This window comes from Cnephaeus nilssonii, assembly GCF_951640355.1.
Source record: "Cnephaeus nilssonii genome assembly, chromosome: 2".
In the NCBI taxonomy this organism is placed as follows: Eukaryota; Metazoa; Chordata; class Mammalia; order Chiroptera; family Vespertilionidae; genus Cnephaeus; species Cnephaeus nilssonii.
Window position 1 is genome coordinate 14565359 of NC_137073.1, and position 15831 is coordinate 14581189.

General features: G+C 55.6%; 1 protein-coding gene across 2 annotated transcripts; it reads right to left on the reverse strand.

Moving 5' to 3' along the window:
* Window positions 1-2886: 2886 nt before the first annotated feature.
* Window positions 2887-15125, reverse strand: ZNF598 (zinc finger protein 598, E3 ubiquitin ligase). 2 transcript variants are annotated; one of them, XM_079787954.1, is made up of 12 exons: window positions 14539-15125; window positions 9201-9313; window positions 8329-8458; window positions 7746-7957; window positions 7420-7637; window positions 6790-6898; window positions 5994-6181; window positions 5772-5856; window positions 4887-5665; window positions 4186-4333; window positions 3930-4080; window positions 2887-3829 (listed from the first exon to the last, which is right to left on the reverse strand). In XM_079787954.1, exons 1-12 carry the CDS (start codon window positions 14968-14970, stop codon window positions 3476-3478), a joined length of 2919 nt encoding a protein of 972 aa, XP_079644080.1. In that variant the 5' UTR covers window positions 14971-15125; the 3' UTR covers window positions 2887-3475. The 2 variants fall into 2 exon arrangements, with proteins under 2 accessions (XP_079644080.1, XP_079644079.1); XM_079787953.1 differs by having other exon boundaries at window positions 6781-6898; window positions 14539-14877.
* Window positions 15126-15831: the final 706 nt, after the last annotated feature.

Below are 15831 nucleotides of genomic sequence, written 5' to 3' on the forward strand. Positions count from 1 at the left end.
GCATGTGTCCTGACCTGGAATCGAACTGGGGATCTCTTGGTGCATGGGTCAACACTCGACCATTGGGCCACACTGGCCGGCCCCATGTTCTTGATAGTTTTATATAAATGTCATTTTCTTAGAACTTTAAAGGTATTTCTCTAGTAATTTTTAGGATCTTATGTTGCTGAGAACAGTGATAACAGTACAATTTGCATTCCTTTGTAGGTTGTGTGTTACTTTAGTAAATTTTTTTCTAAGTTGTGTCTTTAAACATTTTTTAAGACATGGCTTGAAAACATTATCCTTAGTGCTTGTTTGTATTTTTATATTTCTTCAATGCATGGGAAAAAGTCATGATTCTCCAATGGCCCCTTCTCACCACCTTCTGCCCCTGGGACCCATCAGGTGTATCATGCAGCTTCCAGAGCCACATTGCATGACCAATTGTCCTTTGGAGGTTTCCCCAGCTTGGTCTTATTTACTTTTAAAATATATATATTTTTAATTAATTTCAGAGAGGAAGGGAGAGGGAGATAGAAACACCATGGTTAGAGAGAATCATTGATCTGCTGCCTCCTGCACATCCCCTACTGGGGATCAAGCCTACAACCTGGGCTTGTGCCCTGACTGGGAATTGAACCATGACCTCCTGGTCCATAGGTTGATGCTCAACCACCAAGCCACACTAGCTAGGCAGTCTTGTTTACTTTTGAACCTATTTTTATGTCAGTTTTTCATTTCTAAGATTTCTTATTGGTTAGTAACCTCCTGGTTAAGTGAAGCAGTTAAGATCCATCTCTGGAGCTGGAATGCTGGCTTTGCCACATTCAAGCTTGGTCATCTTGGGCTAATCTCTTAATTTGTTTGTGCCTTGGATTCTCCTCTGTAAAAGGATAATAAGATAATAACATAGGGTGGGATGATAACATGTGTAAATACACTGAGTGGCCAGATTATTATGACCACCCCATCAGTACTTCGTTGGGCCACCTTTTGCCTTCAATGCTGCGGCGATTCTTCTTGGCATTGACTCCACGAGATGTTGAAAGGTGACGCGAGGAATCTGACACCATGCCTGATGAATAGCACTGTCCAATTCTGTGAGATTTGATGGTTGTGGAACCAGTGCCTGATGGCTTTTAACTTCGTCCCACAAATACTCAATTGGATTGAGATCTGGTGATTGTGGGGGCCACCTAATCAAAGTCAAGTCTCCCTCATGTTCTTGAAACCACTCCTGCACAATACGAGCACCGTGGCATGGCGCACTGTCTTGTTGGAAGAAGCCATCTCCATTGGGATACACCATCAACATGATAGCATGAACTTGATCAGCAACGATACTTAGATATGTTGTGCTATTCAGACGTTGTTCCACACGAATTAAAGGGCCCAAATCATGCCAGGAAAAGATGCCCCAAACCATAACACTGCCCCCACCAGCTTGAAGGATTGTACTCATGCATGTGGGGTTCATGATTTCTTGCTGTTTCCTCGAAATTCTCACTCTGCCATCTGCATGATGCAACTGGAAACGTGATTCATCGGACCACATGACTTTTTTCCAATGCTTTACTGTCCAATCCTTGTGTTCCTGTGCGAATTGGAGATGTTTTATCTTGTTAACTGCAGACAGCAAAGGTGTTCGAACAGGCCTTCAGCTTCCATATCCCATAAGATGCAGTGTATGGCTAATATGCCTACAAATGTCAGGTGGTCATAATAATCTGGCCACTCAGTGTACATGTTAATACTTGTAAAGAGCCCAAAAGAGTGCTTTTCACACGGCCAGAATTAACCTGTCACCTAGTATTATTATGGGTTTTGCTTAAGAATAGGTATTTTCACCCTAGCTGGTTTGGCTCAGTGGATAGAATATCGGCCTGCGGACTGAAGGGTCCTGGGTTCGATTCCAGTCAAGGGCACATGCCTGGGTTGCAGGCTCGATCCTCAGTAGGGGGCTTGCAGGAGGCGGCCAATCAATGATTCTCTCTCGTTGATGTTTCTCTCATCTCTCTCTCTTCCTCTCTGAAATTAATAAAAATATATTTTACTAGTAAAAAAATGGGTATTTTCAATATTGTTAACATGATATTCCAATGTCCACATTACTCTTCTGTGGGGTTGGTTGTACTCAGGTCTGCAACGAGGGCACTATGAGAGGCTTGTGTGTGGTGGGAAGTGGTGGCCTCTGTTGCATGGCCATCACCTAGAAACATTGCTCGTCCCAGCCCTTGGCGGACAAGCAGTACCATCCAAGTCCTCAGCTTCCGGCAGGCAGTGGTAAGGCAGCCATGTGGCTCTGGTCTGGCTCCTCTGCAGGCCACTGACTTTGGCCTTCATACTATTGGTGCTTTTAGAAAGGCATCTCCATTTCTTCTCACTTAAAGACATTTCCTTTGCCTTATTGGAATGTGTTTAGAACTTTTTCCTATTTATGTGTTTGGGACAGAAAAGGGAGATTTCAGTATGTGTCTGGTCCCCACCCAAATTTTCACAAATTACTTTCTCACAGTATTTCAGTTGTGCCCCTCCCCCCGTTTCTAAATTGTTCTTAAAGTTCACCTTGAGTAGCTCTTTCACCCTGTGTGTCCCCCCCTCCCCCCCATCTTTGCATGTAAACCTTGCGTCTGTATGCCTCTCACGTTCTGGAAGTACAGGTTTACTGGGTGCAAAATGTAGTTGTCAAGCAGTGGCTGTCTATTCCTGGAAGGCTTGGGCAGTGCTAGACCTCCAGGATTGCGGTCTCTTGGTTGGCTTCTGCTTCCTGTAAGGAAAGCCCAGCTGCCCAGCTCTCCCCACAGACCTTCTTCTATTGGCCGACCACCTGAGCTGTAACATGTAAAGACTCCCCTCACTACTGAGTGACCTCAGAAGGCAGAGAAGCTCAGAATGCCAGCTATGTGCATTATTGCAAAATAAATTTATTTAAAGATAAACTGTTTTATAAAAGGTCAGAAGCAATTTGAGATCAGCTTCTTGTAGAAAGATTTAACTTCAAGTAGCACAATTTTGTGTCTGCTTTTAATCCTGAACACTCTTGAATCATGAAACAGCCAACTGTTTACATAACACACTCAATATCTTACTCCTGCACCAGTGGCCCCACAGCTTCAGGCTTGGGGGGCAAGGTGCTGCAGCCCTCAGGCTCAGAAGGTCCTAGATCGGGCCACTGTGGCCACTGCCTCTGACAACATGGACAAGTCCCGGCATCCTGGCCCTTTCTTCCCCTGGCACCTTCCAAAATCATGAGATACAAACCAAGACTGGCCCACCACTGAGGCAGGGGTATCTACGCAGTTCCCAGCAGGAAACCTGCCTAACTGTGCTGATATTAAGTGGGCTGTCCTTGTGACCCCTGGTGGGCCGGCCAACCAAAGGGCCTGAGCAGGTGGCCTCAACAGGGCCTTTCCTGGCTGGCTGTCAGCCCAGGAGGAAGAGCAGGGACAAAGGAGGCTCATGGTTGTGGCCGTTCCTGCCCACATAGCGAGAGCTATGTGAGGGTCCTGGCAACAGCTTGCAGGGAGGGGAAGTCGTCATCCCCGGCAGTGTGCAGAGCCTGGTGGCTGCGGAAGTCACCATTTGCAAGTACCTGCTGGCAGGTGGGGCACACACAGCAGTCCAGGTCTGCCTGCTGGGTGCTGGCTTGCCATGCATTCTTTTTATTCTTCTTGGCCTTGGTGCCAGGCAGTCTCTCCTGGCCTCGAAAGTCTGTGTGTGCAGACAGCAGCTCCTGCTGCTTGGCTGTGTCAGGCAGAAGCACCAGCAGCTCATTGAAGATCTTCTGAAAGTTCTCCCCAAGCAGGTCCCGACAGCTCTTATAATACTGGGCTGCGGAGATCACGCCCTGCCACCGAGAGCCAGACCCAGTCACCCCTGGCCTAGGCCTAGGCCCCAGGTTGCAGGCTGTACTCCCACCCCCCGCTGCCTCCCTCCACCAGCCTGACCTTTCTAAATTCTCCTGAGTGACTTTTGAACTCGATAAAGCGGGCTTCGTCACTCTGCAGAAAGTCCTTGATGGACTGGATGAGCTGCAGGTTCCTCTCCCGGAAGTTCTCGGGGAAAAGGTAGTCCCGGGATGCTGATGTCAGCCTGGGTCTGGGGGTCAGGAGGTGGGAGGCTTCAGTCTTTGGGGTTGCTGAAAGTGAGGGCACTCTTCCCTGGCCCCTAGGGGCAGGAGGCCAGGCAGCCTGCCACACTTACGCTTTTGTGGTGGTGGTAGTGCTGGGGACGCAGGCTGGGTGGGGGCTGGGCAGGCCAGAGAAGCCAGGGGGTGGCTTGCTGACTTGGGGCACCAGACCTGGTGGAGGTGGGGGTGGAGTGCCCTTCAGGAGCACCACAGTGCTGAAGCCTGCGGGGGTGGCACACCAAGACCCAGGTAATGACCCTCACTGGCCGGGAACTGCCAGGCCTTGTTCCTCGCATCCCACAGGCTGCCCAGCTCACCCAGGTCAGGCTTCTATCCACAGACCACACTTCCCCTGAAGAGCAGGCTCAGAGCCTGATGATGCCCAGAGCCAGCACACATATTGCGCTGCCTTGTAGCAAATGCTGGCCTAAGTTAACTCACTTGCCCCTGTCTTGAGAGGGTGCTAGGATTGCTCAATTTTACATGGAGAAAAGGGACACAGAGAGGTTAAGTGGTGGTCCAAGGTCATGCTCATCACAGATGGAGCATCTGCATCCAGAGTTACAGTGTGTTTCCGAGACAGCTGAAAACCTCTGCACAGGCTTACCTCTCCCCCGTGTCTAGCTGTATAATATAACCTCGGACTGGGGGGAACCTCGGACTGGGGGGGGGGGGGGGGGCGGGAAAGGCAGGAGGGCAGGGGGCTCCAGTCTGACCCTACTACCCCAACCCCTTCCCAGATGTTCAGAAGCAGGCCTGAGCCAGGTGCACCTACCTGGGGGAGGGGGCATCCTAGGCAGGCAGGGACCTCCAAGCGCTGGAAAGTCTTCCTGGGGCGTGGGGCAGGGGAGGGGCCCCAGGGGCCGTGGGAGCCCCGGGGGTTCCTTGGGGACACTCCAAGCGGGGGCTGGCCCCTCTGTGTGTCCATTGACGATGACAGCGACTGGCCCCTCAGCTCTGCCCATGGGGGCCGGGGGGGCTTGCTCAGCCCCAGGGGGCCCATCTTTTTCAGAGGGCAGTGACAAGGGTGATGTGGCACCCAGCTTCTCAGAGCCCACCTTCTTCTTCTTGCCAACTTTGGTGAAGGTCTGGGTGGAGGCCAGTGCTAGCAGGGAGGAGACGGCAACTGTGGTGGGCACGCTCCGCAGCTCCTGGGTGGTGAGGCCAGTGCGGCTATCCTCCTCTTCCTCCTCCTCTGGGGGGGGCGGCCCTCCCTTTTTGTTGCCCTTACCCCCCTTCCCAGCCTTCCTGGGGGGTTGACTGCCCCCACCAGCAGCCTGGGCCCCTGGGGTGGTTTGTACCACCTTCTTGCTGCCACTGCTATTCCAGGCAGAGATGAGGCTGGTGGGGGCTGTGCTGGGTTTGGAGGTGGAGGACACCAGGGCAGGGAAGTCATCCTCCTGGAAGGTGCTCCTGCCCCTGGTAGGAACAGGGTACACCAGTGCCAGCCCCACCGGGCCCAGGGCTGTTGCCGTGGAGCAGGAGGAAGAAGAAGAGGTGCAGAGACTGGGGAAATCTTCATCCTTGAGCTTCGAAGTGGAGGGCGGAAGGGTGCTGAGCCCAGGGAGGGGAGAGGGGTCAGCGGCCTGCCAGGCCCTGGAATGCCCCGTACCCACCCTCCATGAGAACCACACTTCTGCCCCAGTTCATGTGCATGTACCTCAGGTGTGTGGCCCCTGCTGCTGAGCTGTTGGCTGGGAAGGCCTCTTGGCTTACGGGACCATTTGTCGAGGCTTCCTTGGGGCCTACAAAACACAAAAGGACCCTATGTCAGGGCTGACCAATATTGAGGGGGCAGGAGCAGGCCTTCTGGGGTGACCAAGGAGCTTCCCAGGTGGCTCCCAGGCACAGGCAGAGCTGCCTGCAGGCAGGGCCAGCTCACCTGGGCCTTCACCCTGAGTCCGCAGCAGGCGCCGGGGCCCTCGGTGCTCTTCGGCTCCCCACATCCCTGCCTCCTCCTTCTTGAGCCTGCTGCCCTCCTCCCGGTCCTTGCTCCTGTGTATCTCCTGCTGCTGCTGCGTGGCCACCGAGGCCCGGATGGCAGCTGCCACTTCTCGGTCCTCTTCTTCCCTGAGATGGGGAGGCCTTCAGACTGGGCAAGGCCCTGGACTACAGTGATGTGCAGGGCAAGGGGCTCGGGAGGGACCTTGTCCTTAGGAAGCCTGGTCACCAGGAGGTGCCAGGATGTAGGCCTAAGGCCAGCAGTCAGTGCAGGTCCACCCTCCCTGGCCACAAGAGGGAGCTGTGGAGCAGTTTTTCCATCAGCCTTAGGCTGTGGCTACAGGCAGCACCTGGGCTCAGTGCTCTGGGATAGCATTTGGGATCCTGAGAGGCCTGGATCCTGCAGGGCATCCAGGGCAGCCCCCCCGCCTGAGCATGTGCCTGCGGCACTGGTGTTTCACAGCACAGCTGCAGTGAACCTCCAAGTGACACAGGCACCTCTCACCCACCCCACCTGCAGGTCCTGGTGTCTGGCCGGAACTAGAGGAAAGAAGAGAAAACCTCTGCTCACTGAAGACAACGAGCAGATCCTATTACCATGTCCAGGACACCAGGTGCCAGAAGGCCAGAGTCCTCTGACTCTTGTGCCTGTTCCTAGCCCAGCTGTGGGCCTCTGCCATCGCAGCAGTAGTGCCAGAAGAATGTCGGCAGCATGCAAATCCTCCCACCTCTTGTACCTCCAGCTTCCTCGGCGGCTCTGCTGGGCTCCACGGCCACTGGCCCGGCCTGCTCGGCCCTGGCGGTTGTACCTGTCCACCTCCTCATAGTCCTCGCCACTGACGGTTCCTATGGCCAGCACACAGCTTGTCACGGGCCCAGGCCAGGCTGATGCTAGTGCTCTGGCTTGTATAGCAGAGGCTTCCCTGCCCTCACAGCATGTGAGCTCAAGGGACAAGCTCAGACACCTCAAGGGTTCCACACCAGCCCCAGGCTTCTATGGCCTGGGTACCATGTCAGAGCAAGAAGTGGGCTTGCAGAAGGGTCCGGGCCTGCCAGCCGCACAGCCTCAGGACAGAACCCACACACAGCAGGTGCTCAACAATCTTCCAACCCGGGGAGAGTCCCAGGGACCCCAGAATAGCAGACCCAAGATGCTGGGGGAAATGGCCAGGAAAAAGAGCTCCCTGTAGTCGTAGCGTGCTCAGAGAAGCAGGCTCAACAGGAATCCCTTGTCCCCACTGACACATGAAAGGTTGAATCAGGACTGGGTCTGAGGACTCCAGAGAAGGAAAATGTAAACCCTGCCTTGGGAACATCACGCTGGAGCCCTTGGGAGTCCTGCTTGGCAGAGGGGAGGCCCTGCTCACCTTCGTTCCGGCGAGAATGTCGTGGCGTGTAGCTGAATTGCAGGTCTATCTGGCGGTTCTGGCGGGCCTCAGCGCGGCTCCGACTGTGGCAGGCTGTCCTGTGGGCCTTGAGGTCGATCTCGGTGCGGAACGCATGGGTGAACTGCTCAGTACTGCAGCGGCCCTCCTCACACAGGAAGTGCTTCTCCCGGAAGTGCTCACGCAGATAAGCATAGTCGCTGACAGAGTGTCAGCAGGAGCCCTGTCAGCCCCACCACCCAACCAGTGGCCTCTGCCCAGCTTGCTCCGGGTATCCTAGGGGCCACCCCATGCTGTCCCGCTCCCACCTGTAGTAGTCTTGGGCTCCATCCGAGTCACAGAAGTGGCAGAAGTAGTGGTCTCGACGCAGGTGCTTTAGCAGCTCATCGTTGTCTAGGTAGCGCTCATCGCAGAACTTACAGAGCGGGTGCCCACGGTGCGATGTGTCATCGGGGTCTCCCTGCATGCGGTGCCGCGCCAGATCCTTGCGCGAATACCACTTGCGCTCATATGTAAAGATCTGCAAGGAATGGGGCTGGGTACAGGGTGCAGGCTCCCAGCCCTTCCCACAGCCCAACTATGGAGAGGTGCTAGCTCTACCCCAGTTACCTGGTGGGCCTACATAGTCACTGGGAGCCCCTCCCTGCCTGGGCTGTGTGCAGCCTGAGCTCACACAGGAAGCACTCTGTGAAGCAAGAGAACTGGGAGGATGCTGGGGACTCCAGGGTCTGACCTGTCCAGAGTCAGAGACAGCAACCAGCCTCTCACAGCTGTTTGGCTAAGCCCCGCCATACCACCCCCTCTACAGAGCCTGGCCACCATCTACCTCTGCCTGGGACTCTCCCTGTGTCCCTGAGAGCCCCAGATGGGGACTGTGAGGGTAGGGCGCACCTTGAGGTGTTTGAGGCACAGCTTGCAGCAGAAGAGTTCATGCTGCTTCCTCATGTGCTGCTCCAGGTCCCCGAAGAGGCCGAAAGGTGGCAGCTCAGGGCACCTTGGGCACTCATGCTGCAGCAGCTGCCTAGGAGACACCAAGAGCCCCCCGCCCCCCACAGACACGCAGTATAGCCATCTGGAGCAAGCACTGGCACCTCCTTACAGCCCCTTGCTCCATGCCTCTGCAGATGCCCTGGAGCAGGAGCCAGAACAGGCACTCCCACCCGTGCCCTCCATGGCTCTGACCTTTGAGTCAGATGGTGTGGGCATGGGGTCAGAAACTGCTCCCTGCCAAGCAAGGCCTCAAGATGGGATTAGATCTATGATCCAGGAGAATAACCCCTGTGTCAGGGGCACAAGATAAGCCCATACAGGGGGCTGGGGTCAGAAGCCCAGGTTCTAGCCAAGCTAGGGGCTGCCCCTCACCTGGAAGACTAAGACTACCCCATGACAACTATATCCCTTTGTGGGGTTTTCCCGCCATGGGCCAAGAGCCTGACTTGCAGGAGCTCTTGTGCACCTTGAAAGACTCCAGAAAGCAGGTGCTGGGTGCTATGCCAGGAGCACTGTCCCTGATTTCACCTCCTGCCCCCATCTCTATCCACCTAAGGAGGGGTGTTGTGTCTCCAGTTACAAGAGAGGAAACGGAGGACAGGAACCCAGCCACCTGGCCCTTGACATCCATGCTGCACCAAGTGCCCCCACCCCGTGAGGGTTTTGGGGAGCACAGGAGGTGACAGAGATGTGCCCATGCCTGCCACAAAGTGCCCCACAGATGCAGGCTGGCCACAGACCCTAGGAGCCCGAATTGATGCTTCCTTTCTCACCTGTACAAGGCATACACTTTCCCATCAGCAAAATAGATGTCATACTTCTTCTCATGCTGTAGCTGGTGGATGGGGATAGTGGCAAAGGCAGGAAGCTTCTTCCCGAAGACCACCTGGAACCGAAAGTGAGAGGGCCTAGTGAGCAAGGCAGTGGAGGATGCAATCAGTCTGAGAAGAAAGAAAGGGCGCTCAAGGCTCCCCTGGGAAGCCAGAGGCAGGCCCCTCTCCTCACCTGCAGTTCATGAACTTGGGGTTGCTGGGACAGAAACGAAATGCCCAGCCTCGCCACCAGGAGGCGACTGGCTCCCCACTCATTCACGACCAAGCCAACACCGGGACAGACAGAGACTGCCCACAGGCAGGGACCCCCAGGGTAGTGACAGGGATTTAATCACGCAGGGGTTGAGCACAGGACAGTTTTCATGGGGAGAGACAGAGTCCAAAAGCAGGTAAGGAAATAACAAATGCTGCCAGGCCAGGATGGGTCAGGTGCCTGTGTGTCAGGGCCCGGCCACCCTGTGTCCACTCATAATGTTTCCATGATGCCACAGGAGAGGAGGGGCTCCTCCATGGACGCAGTCATGGCCCAGGCTATTCTTGCCCAGCTTCCTACTTGTTAACTGGCCTGTCTGTAGGAGCCAAAGGGACAAGCTGGTATGCACGGGGCTTGTACAGCAGAGGCTTCCCTGCCCCACAGCATGTGAGCTCAAGGGACAAGCTCAGGCGAACCTACCAGCTCAGCAGCTCCTCAGGGGTCTCCCAACGATCACTCTTGGATAAAACCTGCAGGCCTGCTCTGCCCTTCCACAGACCCCTGCACTGGACCAGACCCCTGTCCCAGTGTCAGGCCTCCCTTATCCTCCAGCCCCCCTTTCTCTCTGGCCCCTACTTCCCTCCCTTGGGTCAAGACGCCAGCCTGTCTCCTCCCCATGCCCCTTCCTGCTCCACCACTGTCCTCCCAGCCTGGAGCTGATTGCTGGCCTCAGTTCCGAGTCCTCACCAACACACTGGGGATGGAGGGATCTTCACACTAAGAAAGGTCACGGCAAGGTCACCCCTTTATGTTTAGGCTCAGCCAGGATGTCTGGGACCAGAATGGCCATGAACCTGGGAAAGTACAGGACTGGCTAGGGAGAGCGGGTGCTCACTCTCCCCCAGCAGCAGGGTAGTTAAAACTGGTTCCTTGGGTAAGGAGCCCAGGAGCTCAGCCTCCACCTCTGAGGACACACTGGAGAGTAGGGGTGGGAGGAGGAGGCTGACACCCAAGTCTTCCCCCTACTCTGCCCCCACAAGAGCTCAAAGGAGGTGTTATGGCCCAGCCACACCCATTCTGGGGGGTGTGGGGTTGAGAGGGCCCCATAGACTTTCCTCCCCTGGCCCTCTCTCCAGGCACTGCCCTCTGCCACATGCTGAGCTAGAGTGGAGCCTCGTCTCAGCGGAGCTCCCATGTCCTCAGGGGGGAGTTGTGGCTCCACCACTAAAGGGTTACCCTCCACACCTCTCCCCCGCTTATCCTCAAGCCTGGACCTCAAGCTGGAGTCTTCTTATGGGATTTGCCCTCCTATGGCAAGCCCACGCCCAGCCCTGCCTTCTGAGTCCTCCCAAGGGTACCTTTCCAGCCCAGACGCCAGTGTCTGAAGGCCCAGGGCTGAGAGCCAGGCAGGATGCTGCTGGAGGAGCTATCCGCCAAATGAGGTGCCATAGCTAGGCTGAGGCAACACAGGCTGCAGATTTAGGAGCTCTAGCATCTGCCTGCAAGGTGGCCAGGCAAGCAACCTGCAAGAGAATCCTTGAGGCTGCCAAGAAATACCCAAGCATAACAGACTTAGCAGAGGAAAGACTTTGTTCCCCAGAAAAAACCAGTGTTGGGACGCCCCGTCACACCACTTCCCTGCTCCAGCATCCTCTTTTCAGCGGCCAGCTCCCATCTACTGTGGGTGGTGTCTCCCTGGGCTGCAGGCACCTTTGCCACGGACAGAGGCGAGGTGCAGGTCTCAAGACCAATCAACAGGCTGCTTGGGTAGGTGCCTGTCCCTCCTGAGTAGTCTGGTGGGACAGCCCAGGCTGGGCACATTTGAGCCAGGCCAGAAGGGAGATACTAGGTTGGCTCAGGAAGGGACTGGAACCATAGGAAAAGGCTTGGGAAAGGAAAGTGACTGTGGGCATGGCTAGGGTTTTATGAGAATGAAGGTGGCAGGTTTGGAGTGGGGAAATGCTAATTACCCCTCCCAGACAAACTGTGAGAATGGACTCTTCCCCACCCCCGAGACTGAGCCCAGCAATGAGCAGACGAGAGGATGGCAGTGTGTCTGGTATGGCTAGTATCCCTGGTCTCCAGCAGAGGAATGAGGCAAGTGGTAAGATTGAATGGCTGGACAAGGACAAGGGCATGGTGGCCTGGCCAGGGATGGGCAGGAATTCACCAGGGGTCCAACAAATGTGGCCCAAGACCTACCCACTCTGGTGATCACCTGATGGAAGGGGGTCATGGGTCCAAGGACAAAGGCCAGGCCAGGTCTGGACACCTGAGGATGGGCCATCTTGGGCAGCCCCTGGGTAGGTGAAGCAGTGATTGACCAAGGAGGAAAGTGCACCCCTGGCTAGGCCCAGGATGGCCAGGCTAGTCCCTGAGAGGAAGGGGGAGATGGGGGGTGACAGAGCTCACATTGGAGCACTCCACAGGGATGAGACTGGGGCCTTGCTGCTCCCCACTCCCAGTATGCAGTGAGCACTTAGTAAGAGTGAGTCACGAGAGGAAAGGTGCTGCCAGCAGTGACCACTAGCAAGAGTAAGCCAGATGGTGAGGAGTAGGCAGTGACGATGGCCTTGAGCAAGGGAGAAAATATAGTATGGGCCCCTGGGGATTGTCCCACCTAGAGAGTACAGGCACCAGAGGAGCCCAGATGATGACAATCTTAGAGGAGGTCCAGGACCAAGGTGAGGAGGAGGCACCAAAACCAGAAAAGTATGACCTGAGTCAGCAGAACCTGCCTTTAGACACCCCCCTTCCTGCCTGTGAAATGGGGGTGGGGCTGTATTAGGTGGCCTACAGGGCCCCTCCTAGCTCAGACCCATCCCACTTTGCAGAGCAGTCCCATTAAGTCTCTTTGACATCACTGGGGATCAGGGCAAGGTGGAGAGCAATGCAAGAATCATCTTTTGGAAGAAGTTACCTTGAGAAAGATGCCATCAGGGGGACGTGACATCAGTTTCAACCTGCATGCACTCAGCCTCCACCCTGAGCACCTGCCAGCAATCTAGATTGATCTGGCTCCTCGCCTGACCAGCAGCTGCAGGACTATGCTGCATCTGCTCTTCCCATGCCTGCCCCCACAGGCCGGCACAGGGAAGCACTCTGTCAAGGTGCAGGAATTCACCAGCAAACAGAGCTGGCCTGTTTCACATAGCATCTTGGCACACTTTCCTCCCAGGTGTTTTTCAAAGAGTTAGTCCCATAAGGAAGGGCAGAGCTGAGGCAGGCTCCCGGGCTGGGGGTTGCTGGGGGATTCCCAAATTGGTATGGGACACAGGAATTGAGAGGACATTGTAGAGCTCAACAGGGAACAGGAAGGGTTAGGGCAAAGCTGCAAGTTCAAGAGTGGGAGTGCCTTGGCCGGTGTGGCTCAGTTGGTTGAGCATCATTCGGTGCACTGAGGGGTCACCGGTTAAATCCCTGGTCAGGGTGTGTACAGGAGTCAACCGTAACATATTTCTCTTTCTCCCCCTCCCCTTTACTCTCTCTAAAAATCAACTTTTAAAATATTATAAGAACAGAGTGAAAGTGAAGCAGGATGGAGAGGAGCATCATCTCCCCAAACTTCCCGGGACACCCTCCTGCTGCTGAGCAATTTGGGGCAGGCCTGAGAAGGCTAGGGTCAGCCAGGGTCATCTGATGCCAAACCACACAGCTGGACCCTGCTGACAGCTCATGTCAACATGCCCTTGCCACAAAGCACTTGGGGAGGGCATGGATCCCACAGGAATGAGAGACCAGATGTTGGTTACAGTAGACAAACATAGGTATCAGCTCACTTCTGATGAGACCAGCAGTGCCCATGACCATGGTCTCCTCAGAACCATTTTTCCTTGATGGAAGCTACAGGTGTGCTGGGAAACCTAGCCACTGAAGAAGAGTTTCATCATGCTACTCAAGACTGGCTGGCAGGGCAGGCTCTGGCAAAGCTGGGAGGTGCCCTCTGAGTAAGCCCATAGTTCCCCGACTGCCCACACCCCACATCTCTCCCAGACCCAGTCCATCTCTGTCCACCCCATTACAGACTGACAGCATCCCCAAGTGTCTTTTTCTGATAGGGCACAAAGTAGGTGCCCACAGAGTACTCATGAATTACAGAAGCCACGTGGCTCCTTTAACATCAATGACTACTTTAAAAAAGAAAAAAGAAGAAACCTACCCCCAACAGTGTCGTTTCTGCCTCACTCCCAGGAAGAGAAAGTCAGAGTCCCTGGCAGATGTCACCAGCCCAAGCTTTCCATGAACAAACCAGGGAAATTTCACAACGCTGGAAGCAAACAGATCTCAAAGGGCAGCAAACCATGGGAGCCACAGCTCCCAGCCAGCAGCTGGCATAGCGGGGAAGGAGCGGGGGAGTTCCCTGACGCCTTCTGACCTTTCCAGGGCTTCCCAGTCAGGACAGACTCAGAAACTCCCCACTTCACCAGAGAGCTGAATGAGCCTCCCAGTGGGAACTGGCAAGATGGAAAACTTCATGGAGTTCTCCATCCACCCAAGCACCCTGAGGAGACTTCAATGGCTGTCTTCCCCTCTGGTGGGCAGGTCTGAGTGCTACCTCCACCCAATGGATGAAAAATGCCAGTCTCAGTACCGTGGGCTGGGGTGGGGTGGGCCAGGAACATAACCAGGCTGGAAAAGCCACGTTTGACCCTATGTTCCCAAAAGAGATCGCCTCTGGAGGTGCCCACTTGCCCTGTCTCCTCCACCAGAATGGAGACTCCTGAGGAATAAACTCCAGAAGACGAGCAGGTCGAGTTCTTACTCTGACCATACTCATTTCTATGGCCCGACAAGAATTCCCGGGGTATAGAGGGTTAGGGGACCACTCCCTCTTCAATCCAACTCTGCCACCTTCGGCGTCCGGCCCCAGACGACCCACAATAGGCCGCACGGTCAGGACACTGCCCCGGGTGGCCCGCCAGGCCTCTCTTTTGGAAACAGGCGCCATCAGGCCGGCGGGTGGACACCAGGAAGGAAAGTCTCCTTCCGGATGCCGTATGCCCGCCGCCCGGTGCCGCCCCGCCCGGCCGCGCCCCCGTGACCGCCCCGGCGCCCCGAACGCGCGGTCCGGCGGCCGCGACGCACCTGGCGCAGCTCCTCGCGGCACACGGCACAGTATCGCTGTTCGCACAGCACCCGCATCTTGGTGGAGCAGCGGTAGCACACCGGGTGGTCGCAGCGGCCCAGCGCCGTGGCCTCCAGATCCCCGCAGCACAGCACGCAGCTCCCGCCGCCCCGTTCGGGCGCCACCGTCGCCGTCTCCAGGGCCGCGCGCCGACTGTCGGCGTCTGCCCCCGCCGCCATGGTAAGGGCTCCGGCCCCCTCCCGGCCGGCGCGGCGCCGCCAGTCTCCTGGCGGGCCCGCCCCTTCCGGAGCTACGTCACCGCCCCGCCCAACAACGGCCCAGCCCGGCGGAAGTGCAGGAGCGACTTCCGCCCCAGAGAAGCGCCGGTTGGAGTAGCACTTCTGACGTCGGGTGCTCTGGCCCCAGCGAACATCTCGGAGGTCTCCGCTCATCTCTCCCCGGACCTTTTTTTCGGCCGCCCTCTCCAGGGGCTCCACCCAGGGGCTCCATTCAATAAGGCTGCCAGTGTCAAAATTTGTGGTAGAGACCTCAACCTAGACAGAATTGAGAGGCGTGAAGGGGGCGCTCTCACACCCTGTATCAGGGGAGGCCTACGGGAGGAACTCTAGAGTTACAACAGAGCTCTATGGTCGTTTCAGCCCCGCCCCTTAACTTCCTGTGCCCTTTCCTAAAGCACTTTCTCCATCCTTTCTCGGCCGAAAATGCACGTGGCTCACCAAGTCTGTAAGTTCTTGAGTTGCAATCCTTCCTTTTCCCTGAATAAATCCTTTTTGGTGATGAAATGCCTGGTCGGCTTTTTTTTTACCGACGAGTTTTGGGGGCTCTCGGAATCCAGAGAAGAGACCCCGATTGCTTCGGCCTGAGGGGCAAACCGGTGCTGGCGCCCATAGAGCTGTCTTGAGTATCACTGTCTCCTTTCCAATTCAGGAGCTGGAAAGGGTAAGTCTTCTCTCAGAACTGTACTTCTGCTTCTTGTTCTGGGGCTTTTCAAGCTTTATTCTGGAACTGTTTTGAGTGTTTTGCTTTGCTTAAAGGTCTCGTTTGTTCGTGAGCTAGTTTGGTACTCTGGCCAGACTCCCTGAGGGGAATCAGACTGCTGCTAGGGGCTGTACCGTTTGTTACTCAGCCTTGGATTGTTTCTTCCTAGAACAGACTGTCACCACTAAAGAATTTGCTTTTTAAAAAGCCTTTGGCCAGGACTCTCTGTGATCAAGCTGTTCTGAAGTGAGATTGGCTGCAGGTTGCTTGAGCTGTTTTAGACTATTGTGAGCCCTTGCTCTAAAGAAAAGCCT